Here is a 15956-nt window from a genome sequence, read left to right on the forward strand (position 1 = left end):
TTTTCTGGCCTCGTGAGTGATGCTATAGCCAAACGTAATGGCTTGCATTACAGTTGCGAGGCATGCCGTGCGGTGGAGAAAGACATGGTGGCTTTTATGAGGCAGACGCGGAGTGGCTTTAAGGAGCTGACCGTTGGTTTTAAAAACCAATACGATCGGCTCCTAGCCATGGAGGCTCAGTTTAGCAGTTTAAAACTGCTGAATGAGTCTCCGAGGCGCAAAAAGGTCACTCCGCGGGATCTGCAATTGCCAACCGTCACTCAGCCGTGCGCCGCCGAAAAACTGACTCCGACCACTCCAAGTGTGCAGCAGTTGATCTCGTTTGCCACTCCAAGGGCAACGACAGCTGCTGGCGATGCAGATTCGGTAGCCGAATTCATCGCCTCGGAGAATGTGCAGCCAAGTACGTCTGCAGCGTCCGTGTCCGTGGTGTCCGCAAGTTCGCTAGTTGTCCCGTCTATCCCGATCCCACCAGTAAATAGACGTTCCGGACCTCCGGATATTGCCACCACAGGTACTAGGCCTATGGTGACTAAACCACTGGTAGGAGTCCCACCAAAACGACAAGTTTTGGTTTCACGGCTGGCCCCTGACCTCACATCTAATGATGTAATTGCTTTTATTCAAAGCAAAATAAAAGCCGTGGGTTTAAAGGTGGAGAAATTTAACTTCTCCTATAACAGGGAGATAGCCTCGTTTAAGATAAGCATCTCCCCAACTCAATTTGACACCATTTGCTCCGCCAAATTTTGGCCGGAGCATTTGGTGGTGAAGGAGTTTAAGGCTAAGAAGAAGAATAGGCCCCCCATATCCCTTCCAAATCTTTCCAGTGTGCCACCCTCAACCTCAACTTCCTCTTCCTCAACTTCTCGTCTTGCTTCCACCTTTCCAAAAAACGAACTTCTCTTTTAGTAACCTATCAGAATGTAAGAGGCTTGCGTAGTAAGCTCAGCATTCTTTTCCGGGATAGTGTTGCATTTGCTTCCCACGTTATTGTGTTTACTTAAACCTGGTTAAAGCCGGACATTCTTAGTTCCGAGGTTTTGGCAGGTCGGTACATAACTTTTAGAAAGGACCGTTCGTCTCGACGTGCAGGAGGGGCTCTGATTGCAGTGGACTCTATCTTCACGTCGGAACACTTCACAGTCCAAGTTCAACAGGAACTGGAATTCCTGTGTGTAAAACTGATTCTTCCCGCTTTCGCTATATTCATTACTTGCTCGTATATCCCACCTTCTTCGGATATTTCAATTTATGAGCAGCACTTGTCCGCTTTAACCGCTGTTTCTTCCTCGCTATCTGATAAAGATCGTATGATAGTTATTGGTGACTTCAACTTGCCAGGAACTGTTTGGTCTTCGGTAAACGAGTCTAGTATCCTAGTGCCCATGTCACGACATGACTTTGTTGACGGCTTGCTTGACCTATCCCTGTCTCAAGTCAACCATGTGAAAAATTCCTTGGGTCGATTGCTTGATCTGTGCTTTGTATCGGATCCGACCATAGTGTTGTTAACCCGAGCCCTTCCGCTCACTATACCTGAAGACGCCTACCACCCTACTTTCGAGGTGTCGCTAGATATAGGACCAACTGTATTGGATCGGTCGAGTAATCTGCCCGAACGTGTCCGCTGCTTTCGTAAAGCCGAGTTTGCGAAGCTTAATAACCTCATTAGGGATTTTGATTGGTCCGCTTTGTACTTGTGCACTGATATCATAAAAGGCACAAACATTTTTTACAATGCTCTTGGCACATTTTTCGATTCTTGTGTCCCGCTTTCTTGTCCGACTAGATCTGGAAAACCCCCTTGGTTTACCAAAGAGTTATCCAGTCTAAAAAATTTAAAATCAAGACCTAAAAATTTCAGGAAGATGGTTCTCCTACATCTCACTCTCGCTATGTAATAGCTCAGTCAAACTTTTCAGTTCTTAATGCTCAATGCTATAAGAACTACCTATCTCGATGCAGGATACGTTTTTCTCAGGACCCTAAACAGTTTTACAGCTCCGTAAACAGTAAGCGTAGAACGTCCGCACACCCATCCTCGCTATCATTTTGTAATACGTCGGCAAATAATGATCAGGCAATTGCCGATCTTTTTGCCCAATTTTTCCAAACCACCTATTCTGAGGAAAGCTACTCTGGTCATCCGTACCCATACGGCTTACCGAGGTCTAACGGCATTTTCAGTCCCTTGTTAAATGAATGTTCCCTACTTCACGATCTTCGACTAGTTAAGCCGGTGTTTTCACCGGGTCCAGACGGGGTTCCAGGTTGTGTACTCAGGTACTGCGCTGAGGCTCTGTGTGGACCTTTGCTTAAACTATTCACCCTGTCCATTGATTCTTCTTGCTTCCCCCCGATCTGGAAGGAATCGTTTATAATTCCTCTCCATAAAAAAGGTAGCAAGTCTGATGCAAAAAATTATAGAGGTTTAGCAAAGTTATCCGCTATTCCTAAAATGTTTGAGAAGGTTTTAACTCCGCACTTGCAACATCTCTGCAAGTCACTTATATCTCCAACTCAGCATGGATTTATAAGGCGGCGATCAACCACCACGAACTTGTTAGAGTTTACCTCTTTCATTATTAAAGGCTTTCAATGTAACTTACAGACGGATGTTATTTACACCGACTTTAGTAAAGCATTCGACTCTGTAAACCATTCCCTTTTAGCGCATAAACTTGACCTTTTAGGGTTTCCGCCCAACCTCCTGAGATGGATTTCTAGCTATCTTTGTTCTAGGTCTCAAAGAGTCCTCTTCAAAAACTCCCTCTCTTTACCAGTAAAGGTTTCTTCGGGAGTACCACAGGGCAGCCATCTAGGCCCCTTACTCTTCACACTCTTTATTAATGACTTGCCTTCAGTATTAACATACTCTCGAGTACTTATGTATGCGGATGATGTTAAACTCTGCGTCCAGTACAAGGACATTTCATTTCATTCTCGCTTGCAATCCGGTCTCAATAACTTTCAGTCATGGTGTTGTGCACACTTGTTATACCTTAATGCCTCGAAATGCAAAGTTATGACATTTCATCGTTCTAGCCCTTTGTTGGCTCCCTACACCCTATTTGGTGGTTCTCTTGAGAGAATTACCCTGGTGGATGATCTGGGTGTTATGTTAGCCCCCAAGTTAAAGTTTTCCGAACACATTTCTACCATGGTAAATAAGGCCATGGGCGTGCTTGGGTTTATAAAGAGGTGGTCAAAGGAATTTGACGACCCCTATATAACAAAGACTCTCTATACCTCGCTTGTTCGTCCGATCTTAGAATACGGCTCCTGTGTATGGTGCCCTCAGTACAAAGTACACCAGGACCGTATAGAATCAGTACAGAAAAACTTTTTACTCTTTGCTCTGCGGGGCCTTAACTGGGATGCGGGTGTAAGACTCCCATCTTACTCTAGTAGACTACTATTAGTAGTACCATGGTAAATAAGGCCATGGGCGTGCTTGGGTTTATAAAGAGGTGGTCAAAGGAATTTGACGACCCCTATATAACAAAGACTCTCTATACCTCGCTTGTTCGTCCGATCTTAGAATACGGCTCCTGTGTATGGTGCCCTCAGTACAAAGTACACCAGGACCGTATAGAATCAGTACAGAAAAACTTTTTACTCTTTGCTCTGCGGGGCCTTAACTGGGATGCGGGTGTAAGACTCCCATCTTACTCTAGTAGACTACTATTAGTAAACCTCCCATCCTTAGTTAACCGTAGAAAAATGCTTGGTGTGATATTTATGCACAACTTGATCAGGGGTGACATAGACAGCCCTGATCTGTTGAGCCGCATAAACTTCACAATTCCTATTTGACTGACTAGAAATTTTATACCGTTGTTCCTTTGTAGATCGAATTATTCCTTGCATGAACCGTTTAGGGTCTTATGCTCGGATTATAATTCCCTTTACCATATTATATCCAACACTAATTCTCTTCCTCTTATTAAATTATTAATCCTTACACACCTTTCTATTAATTAGTAACTGTAGTGGTATTTGTATTTTGATTGCATGCTTAGTTTCTTAGTAAGTTTAGTACTCGAATGTTAGTCTAATAGCTATCTTTCTTGCATGTTCGCGTTTGGTTCGGCTATGCACCGCGCGTCATGCGGAGGCGCCCCTCGGTCGGTTGGGCGGGAGGTGGGCTGCGTTTTGCCTGGGATCCGCGCGTAACAGCCTTCTGCTGGTGTCACACGGGCCACTTGACGGTGCAGTAACTGCATCGCCTCTTGAAAGATGCAGTCGTTGCATGTCAACGTCCATAAAAAAAAAAAAAAACAGCCTGGTTTTCATTATATCCTTTTTTTCTTCTTTTTATTCTTCTAGTTTACTGCCTATCGCACCGCTCAGCAGCCCGTATGCACGACTAGAGACTCGCTTACCCCTGAATTCCCAAGCTTATAGTTGCCGGCAGCTTCTTCTCCTCCGTAGGCACGGCGTCGGTGCAGGATACTTTTCTTTTGTTCCACTAATTGTGATTTTCCCGTTCCACTCGCGATTTTTCTGCAGCCAAACGGTCTTGATTTTCTTTTCACCGCGAACGCGTCCACTCCGCTTGGCACTCTCTGATCGACTCTTTTATTCTTCCTTCTCTGCACCTTTTCCGGCTCAAAACCGGCGTTCTGCTGGCTGTGCTGATCGAGCGTCAGCGTGGGCGGCTAGCGTCGTTGTTCTTGCTGCAGGAGAGGCCTGGCCCCCTCTTTTTTACTCTTTTTCGGCGTCTCTTGCTGCGCCGGTGACTTTCGCCGTTTCTTTCGTTTTCCTTGGTGAGCCTGTAGTCGAACTATATTGGGAAACAAGGATTTGGTTACCTTGTACGGCCCGTCATACTTATGGGCCAGCTTTGCAGCGAAGCCGTAAGTGACTTTCGACAGGTGATGCTGCCGGAGGAGGACCAGTGCTCCTAGTTCGGGTCGCCACTCGCGCCTTCGGAGGTCGTATGTTCTCTTCTGTTCTTGGGATGCACGTTGGGTGTTCTCCTGTACCTTTTTTAATACTTCCTGTAGTCGTGTCGCCTTCTCGTTGGCCAATTCTTGCTTCAAGAACTCGGTCGCCCACGGCGGGAGGGGTGTTTCGATGATGGGGGGCGAGAGTTCTTCGAGCAGGGCACATGTTATGATGGCGAGGTTCACGGTGATAGGGTTAGTCGAGTCTGGCCTTCGAAAAGGGTTGCGTTGTCGACCGGCAGCGGCATCGGCTAATGGGGCGTGTTGATAATCCGTTTGGGGGTGAGATGCGAGGTGGTCTACCTTGACCCGTCCATGTCCTTTGGGGACGTCGTCTTCCAGGCGTAGCGGGTCGTGGCGTAGAGCGATGCTGGTTCCCCGCGGGGTCGTTCGCGCTGGCTTAGCCGCATGGCTGGGTACGTCTGATTTGACTTGCGTCGATCCTGTGATACTTTTAGCGCCGCTGGGTCCGTCTCGGTCGGGGTTTGGAAGCATTGTCCTGATGGCGTTGCTGGGTCTGGCGTGGTTGAGTTTCGGGTGCGTTGTCACTTGTACGTTGTTGGGTCTGGCGTGGTCGGGTTTCGGGTGCGTTGTCCTGATAGGGATGCTCTGGGTGTCCTTCGATGTAGACAGACTGTCCCTGAGTGTGCCCAGCTGTGTCGTAGTCCCCCACCCCCCCCCCCCCGAAGCTTCGTTGGTCCTGTTATCCCCTGACGCTGAGTGAATAGTAGACGGACTGGCCCTGGGTGTCTCCAGCGGTGTCGCAGTCGTCTCCGTCGTAGCTTCGTTGATCCTGTTGTCACCTGGCGCTGAGTGACTAGTAGACGGACTGGCCCTGGCTGTGTTCAGCGGTGTCGCAGTCGTCTCCGTCGTAGCTTCGTTGATCCTGTTGTCACCTGGCACTGAGTGACTAGTAGACGGACTGGCCCTGGGTGTGTCCAGTGTTGTCGAAGTCGTCTCCGTCGTAATTTCGTTGATACTCTTGTCACCTGGCACATCGTTTCTTCGGGGTATAAGGACTTTCAAGAGATGCATTTGGAACATTTTCCAACTCCAAAAAACGTTTGAGCAAGCTCTCGAGGGGGCAGGGGTGTTGAGCTCCTTTGTAAGGTTAGTGCCTCTCTGCCCTGCTTTACTTGACTATTACTTAAAATATCGAAAAAGGAGTCTGGAACTAATAACAAATCGACTTTTTGTGGCTTATAAAAGATAGGATCAGCTAGTGGATAGTACTCAGTACCATCCATTAATGAATCAGTTGTGTTTGTAGTGGGGCGGATCGAAGATCAATTCTCCAAAATCAAAATCGTTGATCCAGTGAACCTCTTAGAAGTCTCTTAGCAGCCGTCGCGAGAAATGAAAAAACTGCTATGTTTCGTGGTATGTAGGTGTGTATTTGGGTCTGTGGTCGCGCGGTAGATCGGCCGTTTGAATCGTGGGTGGAAACGTAACTAAGCCTTATGATCTATGCTCTATGATGGCTTGAGCGCCGGGTGGATCGTGGATCGTAAATGTCCCGAGCGCCCCTGCGAGCGCGCGAGAGCGAGTTGGGACCGGAGCGCACGGAGTTGGCACAGTGCTTGGCAATTATTTGCTGCTGGCCTGAACAAGTTGTAAAATTCTTTTCTGTGTGATGCAAGGAACTTGATTTTAAAAATCTGGCACCATTTCAAATGGGTGTATCTTGTTTGCACAACTTAATGTGTTGATAAGCTGGACTTTCCAATAGCCTAAAAGCTAATATGCTTTCGAGTTCTCTTCAACTGCAGACTTTTTTGCCAATTCAATTATATTGCTTAATATGGGGTCGCTATCCACTAAGCTAGTAAATAAGCCGATACAATTTTTATATTCGGTATAACCGCCACTAAATTTGGCAATTTTACATGTGGCAAATGTCTACTTGTAGAAATTGTTGTGTTTATTACCGAGTCACTGGCTGCCCTTTGTTCGAATTGCGAAACCATCGACTTAAGCGTGGATTTAGTCACGATACATAATTCCTCAAGTTCGGCTTGAGAAGCTAAATCAGGGTAGACATCCTCAATTTCTAATTGTAATTGGAAAGCCCTTGTAATATAGGACTCTAAGATGTCCATGCGGTACTCTAATAACGCCTTTGTGAATGACGACTTCTTATCTTTAAGCCTCTACGCTGTCGATTTGTGCAGAGCTAGACATTCTTCGACGTTTTCCAGGCATGTTAGTTAATTACAATTTGAAATATTTAGCCTATTTCGCCAGACAAATTGAGGAAAAATCACAAAAGCCTGCTACCCATAGAAGCCAGAATTGGCGCGGTAGTACCCAGCAGAAAAACTAATATTACTAAAACTACGAAAATTATAATCAAGGTGGTCAGAGAAAGAGTCCCCATTATACTGAAACTCAAGGGGCGGCCAGGATAAGGCCAGCTCGTTTAGTATTTTAAGTTCTCATTTATTTCTTTCGGGTCAAATCTTATTTTTTTATTATAGATACATTATCAAAATTCGTCGGAATTATAACACTTGACCTAAAAAAGAAATGCAATGATTGACCTCGCTAAAAATATAATAAAGACAAATTATGGTTGAGAGCCTATTCTTTTCACACGTTCGCCGAAGTGATTAGTCAGCTCTCACTGCGTTCGGTCGTGTTTTTGCTATGTAGCTTTATTACTGCTCGGAATGTAATTCGGACGTAACTGCCGCTCAGCTTCGTTGCTTTGAGGCTGTCCGCTGTTCTTCTTTGTGCCGCCGAGCGTTTCATTTGACGTGCATCGATTTGCATGCAGACGCAGTTAAACTTTTAACAAATTCGCCTAATTTGTTATGGCAGTGTGATAACTGTGTGGTTGCGAATGACTCGCATTCGAAAATAGATGAGCTTAACGACAAGGTTCTGAAGCTCGAAAACCTTTATCTGAAGTCTGATTTTCAGACTCTTTCGATCAATTCTCATGAGCGTGTGAAGCCGATTGCTCCAAAAAAAGATTCCAATAGGCCAAAGCCGGCGACCGACTTAATGTCTCCACGGTTAGTGGCCGCCACCTCGACTGAGGTCATTGACTTGGGATCAGCTGCTGCTCCCCTACCCGATCTGGAGGGCTTCGTCACAGTCAGAAGGAAGGAGAGGAAGAATCGGAAGAAGCATGCCAATCGTCTTGTTGGTGTTGCTCCGAGCTGCGAACAGCTGAGTGTGATGCAGAGCAGCAAATACCTGCATATTGGTAAATTTTCTACCGCAACGGGTCCAGAGGCGGTGGTGAAATTCGTTGCTGATAAGCTCAAGGTGCTGGAGGCGGAAATTTCTTGCGTGAAATCGGTCAAGCGAGATGCTGATTTATCTGCGTTGAAGTTCGTAAATTTCAAACTTGGGGTCCCTGAACCTCTATTCCCCGTGGTCTTTGATGATAGATTCTGGCCAGTATCGGTAAGGGTTTCCCGCTTTGTGCATAGACAGAGGCCGGAAGCTGATTTGACGGCAGTTAATCTGTGTGCAGCTGTGCCATTGCGGACGTCCACGCCGACTCAGAAAGCTCCAGTTCCATCCACTTCAAAAAACCCCCAGTGAGCGGCGCCTCTGGTTTTATGATCGCCGCTTCTCCGCAACATATTCTTCTTGCACTTTTTCGCCTTTTTGCTATGAGCAACAGCCCGTTGTTTCATTTTTGGCAATCCTCTTCGACACAACAACAAAACATTGACTTTTCGATCTGCGCTTTGTGCGATATTCGCTCGGCTGCTGCTGGATCAGGTGACGATGCTCTTGCTGGCGCTCTCTCCCGACTACGTGCGCTTCTAACGTCATCATTACAACAACAAACGCAAATGCATTGCTTCGTATGCTATGCTTGCGCCGTCGCTGCTCTCGACCTTTGGGAAGAGTCAGCAGCCCGTCGTGCGCTCTTATGTGGAACACTCTCTTCAACACTCTCTTCAGCATCGTCACAGAGCCTCCCTTCCCTGCCCTCTTTTATGGACAAGGATGGTGTGCTACTGATTCGGACTTCAACGCTTAGGCAGGCTCTAAGCATGGGCCTCGCTCCTCTGACTCAGTTGGATATGGCTGACCCTCCTCTGGATCCATCTTCCGTGGCCGCTAACAGGACGGCACCGCCACTTTCTGAGACCGTGCCGATGTATGGTGCCAAATCTATACGAATTTTTTTCCAAAATATAGCGGGCATGCGCACCAAGGCTCAGGCTGTCATCGTGGCTACCTCTACGTGTGACTTCGACATTGTCATTTTGGTTGAAACCTGGCTCAATTCTAACTTTTTCGACAACGAATACTTCGATCCTAGCTTTTTCCAGGTGTTTCGTAAGGACAGAGATTGTGCCAAAACGAAGTGCTGCAGAGGAGGTAGGGTCATTATGGCCGTCAGACGCACCCTACGCTGTGATCGGATTTGTCTCCTGGATGGAGACTCTGTTCTGGATCAGATTGGTGTGGCGGTGGCTGGCCAGTTGGAGACGCTATTTATTAGCGCATCCTACATTCCACCGAATAGCAGCTATGAAATATACAAGGCGCACACACAGAACATTGCTAACATTTATAGTAATCTGCGAGACCGTCAGCAGCTCTGCGTTGTTGGCGACTTAATTTTGGGTTCGTTGATATGGTCCGGCGATCCGCAATCGTCGGCTATGATACCTAGTAATGTACATTTGCCGAACGAGATTCTTTTCCTAGATGACTGTTTTAGTATGGGCTTAACCCAAGTAAATAATGTTTTTAATAGGCTAAATAAGATTCTAGACTTAATTTTTGTTAGTTCGGATGTAGATTGACATGTTACATGTTGCGAACTCCCCATCGCGGAATGTGACATGCATTATATGCCGTTGGAATTCTTAGTCAATTTACATTTTTATTCGCCCTGGGCGGAACCATATTATGAATGCTTCTTTTCTAGTGTAAGCCTGAATGCTATTAGGGATAGTATGTTAAGCGTTGACTGGGCTTCTCTTCTGGGTTCTCTCGCATCCTAGCACTGACACTTTTTATAGTGTTTTCCTGCATACGGTCCGTCGTATTATTGGTAATAATACTTCTAGACGGGGGCATGGCTCCTATAGGCTACCGTGGTATACGAAGGGTCTTGTGAAATATAAGAATCTTCGTAAAAAGTATTTTAAACGATTTGGTAAGACCCGGGACCCAGTGGACTGGGAGAGGTATGTGAAGCATAAGAAGGAGTTTGCTTTTTTAAGCAAATTTTTGTATAACCAGTATATTGCCGATGTTGAAAGGGGACTTAAGATCAATCCCAAGTCGTTTTGGTATTTTATAAATTCCAAAAGGTCGACGAGCTCTCTTCCTTCAGATATGAACCTGGGTAGCTTGGCATAGTTTCGATGTCTTAAGCGCTATCCCCGCGGTGGTGAAAATTGGCACACTTGATGTATCGGAGGTGGACATTTTGGAGGCAATGAATGATTTTGATTATTCTAATAAACCCGACTGTGATGGCATTTCTGCCTTCCTGCTTCGCAACTGCAGGGCATATGAATTTAATATTGCCAAAAGCCTATGCAATGATCGGCTTTGTTAAGCGCAATTCATCCCAATTCAGGGACCCAGATACGACGCTAAGTCTGTACGCATTTGTAACAGATAACGAAGCAGGAGGCTAGGATCTGAGACGGTAGACGATCAGATGGAGGGTATGATCGAGATCCATGCACGCGTTGCTGCCGGTCTCATGGTTAGTCGGGTAGAGTGGGGGTGGGGTAGGGAGAGATCGCGTCACGAGCTCGAGCATTAGGAGCAAAGACAATAAAAATAAGTTTCGCGTGCGGTTCAAGGTTCAGACGGAAGAAATTTACAGAGAAATGACAGTGTAGGGAGATGAGTCAGCGGAACTAATTCGAGCGGGAGTTGCTTGCGGTGTCATTGCAACTCGGTATGCCCACCCTTCCTTGATCGCACCGGTCCAAATAGGCTGAGTAATGGGTAACGATCCCTAAAATAAACGCTCTACTTCTGCTAGGTTACGTCATCTCGGCGCTACATGATCCTTAATAACGGCAACAATTAACGGGAATTCATTACAAACAGTTTATTCATTAAACTTTCCTACAAGCTCTCATGGCTGCTAAGAGGGTAGATATATATGTATAAAGGCTACTAAAGTAATAAGATTAATTATATATATATAAGAATATCATGATTAAAGATCTTATTAGACTAGGGTCAACTAATTATAAAGAGTATATTCAGGAATAATGGCAATTACTTTACACAATACTTTACTTAGAAATATATTCGAATGGTTTTCAGTTTAAATGCAAAAACAAGGGACGGATGGATGCATCTTTAAAGTGCACAGCAATTGCTTGTGGGGTAATCCCAATCATAAGTTCGGTTGTCGATAGATTCGGAATTGCAGAAAGTTACATTGCTTGCGAAAGAGCAGAACAAAGCAAACACGTGAACAATTGGATTGGTCAGCGTTACAGTACGGCTGGGAAGTTTACGGTCGAGGCATGGAATCTTTAAGGTTGCTTCGACTTGCGTAAAATTTTGAATTCACATATAGCAGACGTTCACAGGTTATCACTCACATTACGATCAAATCCAACAATGAAAGCGCTTCCATGTGGTCGATGAGGGTGGCTGAAAACTTGTAAATATCAGTGTGTCAGAGTAGATAGGCGATACGCGCGAGTATTAGTTTTAGTTCCTTTCCTTCTAGCTGCACATTGCTTTATGATAAGCCAAACAAACCGAGTCACACGAATTTAACTTTTAATGTTAATCCTAGGGTCAGTACAATAGTGGGGTTCCAAAGTATTATTCTAATATGAAGAAATGCATGGGCATAGCCATCATGATCGAGACACCGAATGACCTCATCAGCAACGCAAACAGTATTACGGCACCGGTAATTGTCTTCTCCTTTAGCGTTACTGTTCGTATGCAGGCGGCGTAAGCGACTTAGCAATGACGAAAGTCACTGAAGAGGGAATAGTCAATTTCACACATATGTACATATGTATGTCACTGCACGCGTAGATATAAGCCCATCGACCGTTTTTCACTGGTGTAGGCCGAGCAAGGCTTGTATGTGTGTGGACCCACGCCGGTACACCCTGCGGTAAATACAGTGATGCTCACATGTATGCAGACGCCACGCCGAAAGAAGATTTGGGGGCGAAGACGGCTAACACATACTGTAGTCGATCGGTACGATGGGTACTTATATGTGTGGCAAGGTGACGAGACTGTAGGCGGTACGGCTTACGGCACTACGACCGGCGTTTCGTACGGTATTACGTACGGCCAAACCTATGGTTAGGTTTTTAAGAAAAAAACGAACTTTAATTTTCTGTTGGCCGGCAGTTGGGGTACAATTTTCACTCACCCGATGGGTTCGGCCTTCGCTTAATAAACGTAGGAATGGTCGGCTGATCTTTTGACTAGATCTTAGCCACGAGGGACACGCGGTAATTACGGTCAAGGTTAGAATTTTTCCTTTCACTGCACTACTTGAGTATTTTCCTCAGACGTCTGTCTGGGATCGCGAGTAAAATTGGAAAGAACATGCCCAAGCCACTCTCCTTCCGCTTGAGCCCTTGGTTCTCTCATTCCCCTTTTCTCACCACACCTTGACAGTAGCCGCTGTTAACTTATGTCATTTTTTTTTCTTGCGCGTAACTGCCCAAAAGGTGCAAGGTGCATGTCTAAGGGAAGGCGAAACCGTGGGACGGTTATCCGATATTTTTGGTTGGACAGGCCCCACTACACATTCCTTGTGCGCTCGCGCCTTGAGTACGCTTCCATGGTCTGGAATCCCACCGGGGTCGTTCAAATTTCGCGCATCGAGAGACTGCAAAGAAAGTTTCTGAAATTTGCACTCCAGCATCTGCCATTTTCCATTCCGATGCCGTCCTATGAGTGCAGATGTCGCCTCAAATCTTTATTTATGACCTTTTAGTGGGTAATATTGATTGCCTTGACCTACTTAGTAGGATTAGCTTCACTACGCCCGCCAGGAGCCTCAGGACCCATGAACCCTTTGCAGTTGATCTCCACCGGACCAATTATGGCTTTAATGAGCCCATTTGTAGGGCGCTTCGACAGCACAATGCGCTGCCAGCTGGGATGCGTTTTGACTTTTGCCAGGGGAAGGGAGCCGTCAGACGGTTGCTTGTGGATTTCTTCCTTTTACATAATTAATTTGTTAATGTTATTTTTTGTTATTTGTTAAGATAGAAATAAGTTAGCCTAGCCAGTTAAGGATTTTTTATTTTTTTGATTCCGTTGGCGAATAATAAATAAACATTAATTACATTCACTTCGACGACACGGATGTCCAAGTGGCCGTCAGGGCATCATTTAACAATATGATCGAAAATAGAATAAAAGCATTCGCAGACCCAGATAAGGCTCTGCCGTACAAGATTAATACTATAGCAACTATACGTACAAACGGGGAACCGGTGTACGTAATGCTATACCCACATCCCATGGGCATTTCCGATTCTGGCGAATGGCACTATCCGACCCTCAAAGTCCCCCTACAATAACCCGACATGGGTCGTTGATAGAAAGAGTACAGAAAAGAACGGTATCAAGAAGTAAATGCTGGTTATTGATTTCAGGAAACTGACTCAAATTACGATTGATGGTAAATATCCCATCCCCATAATTTCGGCTATCGTGTCGAATATGGGTAAGGCCCAATATTTCACAACATTTGAATCCAGACAAATCGAATTTATGCACTGCTCGTGATGATTCGGATACGAACAAAGCACTACTTGACCTCCTTGACTTGCAATCCTGAGCGCAAAGATTGCTTAATTTTGTCCGCTTTTTTCTTATCCTGTACCACTAGCGTGTACAAAAAGCGCGAGCAGCGGATCTTGAATTTAGTATTCGTAGGATTCTTCTTGATTTTAACAGCACGCGCATCTGAACTACGTGCATTATTAAGAAAATCTTTAACTTCTTTTATTTCTCGTGGCATGTTGAGTTATTTCTGCAGTTTCAACTACAATCTCGAAAATTCCGTATTGTTCGGTCCAAAGCAGAAAAGGAAAGGGGAAAGGAACAACGGGAAGTCTGAGTTTTGTAGACTTCCGTTTAGGCTAAAAAGCTCCTCTTGTATTTTCCAGAGGGCTATCGACGATGACCTCAGAGAGACAACGAAAGAAGATCATTTTATGGATATCGACCCAGTCGATATTATAAGTCTTCATGAGCCTTGAGGATATCCCAGGAAAAATTCAAGTTAAAAGAAAAACCGTAGAATACTTGGGAATCATTGTATCCAGAGGCGGATAACAACTTCACCCGAAAAGGTGCAAGCAATATCAAACTTCTCAACCCCAACCACACTTTTCGACCTTAGATCATTTCAAGGCGTTGCAAGTTACTATCGTTGTTTCATAAAAGAATACGCCAAGATCGCCAGGCCCCTTACGGACGCACTCAAAGGAGAAAATGGAAAAATTAGTAAGAACCACTGACGGAAAGTGAGTATAAAGCTGTCCCAAAATCAAGTACAAACGTTTTCACAATTGAAAATGCGGGACCCATATCAGGCTAATAGCAAATTGCTGAGCCATCTCGTGAAGAGGTGGCCGTTTTCGAGGAAATCGCATTTGGTGATTTGATCGCATCTTGGCTATGTCGCTATAAATGTATAGCTGGGTTGCCGCGCTTGAAGGCAGTTCAGAGCCTCCCTGATCGCTATAACTTCCGCCTTGGAGACGCTACAGTGATTTGGTAGCTTAATTGGGAGCCTTATGTTTAGCTGTTCATAGTAGATTCCTCCTGACTCTGTCGTACAGCTTCGATCCATCCGTGAATATGCTTATGGCCCCATCTAAGCCTGGAAGTCCCTCGAGCCATTCGTCTCTGTAAGGGATAATTGTATCTTGGAACTTGGTAGTCCATTTTAGCGGTAACGATGTTGCTCTTGTCTAGTATGGCCGAGTGGCCTATGCGCTGTGGCACCTATTGATACATAGGGCGGCGGTTCGCTGAACTTTGCCAAGTTGTTTGGTGATCGTCTTTTTTGATAGGGCCAGCCACCACACCGTTACTCCATACAGTAATATTGGTCTAACTTTTGCTAGATATATCCATTTGACAATACTTGGGTTCATTAGCCCAATGGCTTTCTTACATGTGAAGTCGTTGCCTTCTTCAGTCTATCTTTGATATTTAGGTTCCAATCAAGCTTCTTGTCAATTATAGTTGATAATTATCAACCCTAAGTTACTGGTACTGTCGCTAAAGGACAGCTTTGCGGTCATTAAGTCGCAGAGTGTTTGGGGGTATTTTCCCGATAAGATAATTGCAACGTCGTCCGCGTAAGCCATGACTTTGCAGATCCCCCTTCCAGGTCGCATAGAATTTTTTTGACTGCTATGTTCCACTGAAGAGGAGATAGGACACCACCTTTCGGGGTGCCTCTGTTGACATGCGTTGACTGGGCGGACGGTCTCATCGATGATGTCACTGTCCTGATATGAGCGATTGATCAATGAGCATCACCAAGTGACGGTGCACCCCCAGGTCAGTCAGGGCTTCTGTAATGGCCCCGGTATAACGTTGTTGAAGGCTCCCTCAATATCGAGGAAAGCTGTTAGCGAGTACTCTTTGTGATGCATAGATAGCCATGCTGTGCACTTGAGTGCACCTGAGGACTTATGGTTCTCTTCAGTTGCAGCCCGACAAGTCTCTCAAAGGTTTTGAGGAAGAACGTCGATAGGCTGATTGGTCTGTAGTCTTTTGCAGTTAAATGTGAGGCTTTCCCTGCTTTGTGGATGAAGACTATCTTTGCCTTAAGCCAAGCTCGCGGGATTGCACACACAGCCAGCATCATCCTGAAGATACCTTAGCCGGTCCGGGTCTGGCGATTTAAACGGTTTGAGGCTGTTTATTGGCCGGCTTATGTTCCGTTTTGTGAGGATGTGATTCATCGAGGTTACCGATCCCTCTCGATGGTTGTACACCAGGGCAAAAGCGTGTCGAGTTGAATGTGTAGGGACTCCTCACTGC

General features: G+C 45.6%; 1 protein-coding gene across 1 annotated transcript; it reads right to left on the bottom strand.

The window, feature by feature from the left end:
• Nucleotides 1–13642: 13642 nt before the first annotated feature.
• On the bottom strand, nucleotides 13643–13981 carry LOC117186458 (60S ribosomal protein L38-like). Its single transcript, XM_033387317.1, has one exon. The coding sequence runs from the start codon at nucleotides 13912–13914 to the stop codon at nucleotides 13702–13704; it is 213 nt and encodes a 70-aa protein (XP_033243208.1). The 5' UTR covers nucleotides 13915–13981; the 3' UTR covers nucleotides 13643–13701.
• Between the last annotated feature and the right edge of the window lie 1975 nt (nucleotides 13982–15956).

Source organism: Drosophila miranda, chromosome XR, assembly GCF_003369915.1.
Source record: "Drosophila miranda strain MSH22 chromosome XR, D.miranda_PacBio2.1, whole genome shotgun sequence".
Classification (NCBI taxonomy): domain Eukaryota; kingdom Metazoa; phylum Arthropoda; class Insecta; order Diptera; family Drosophilidae; genus Drosophila; species Drosophila miranda.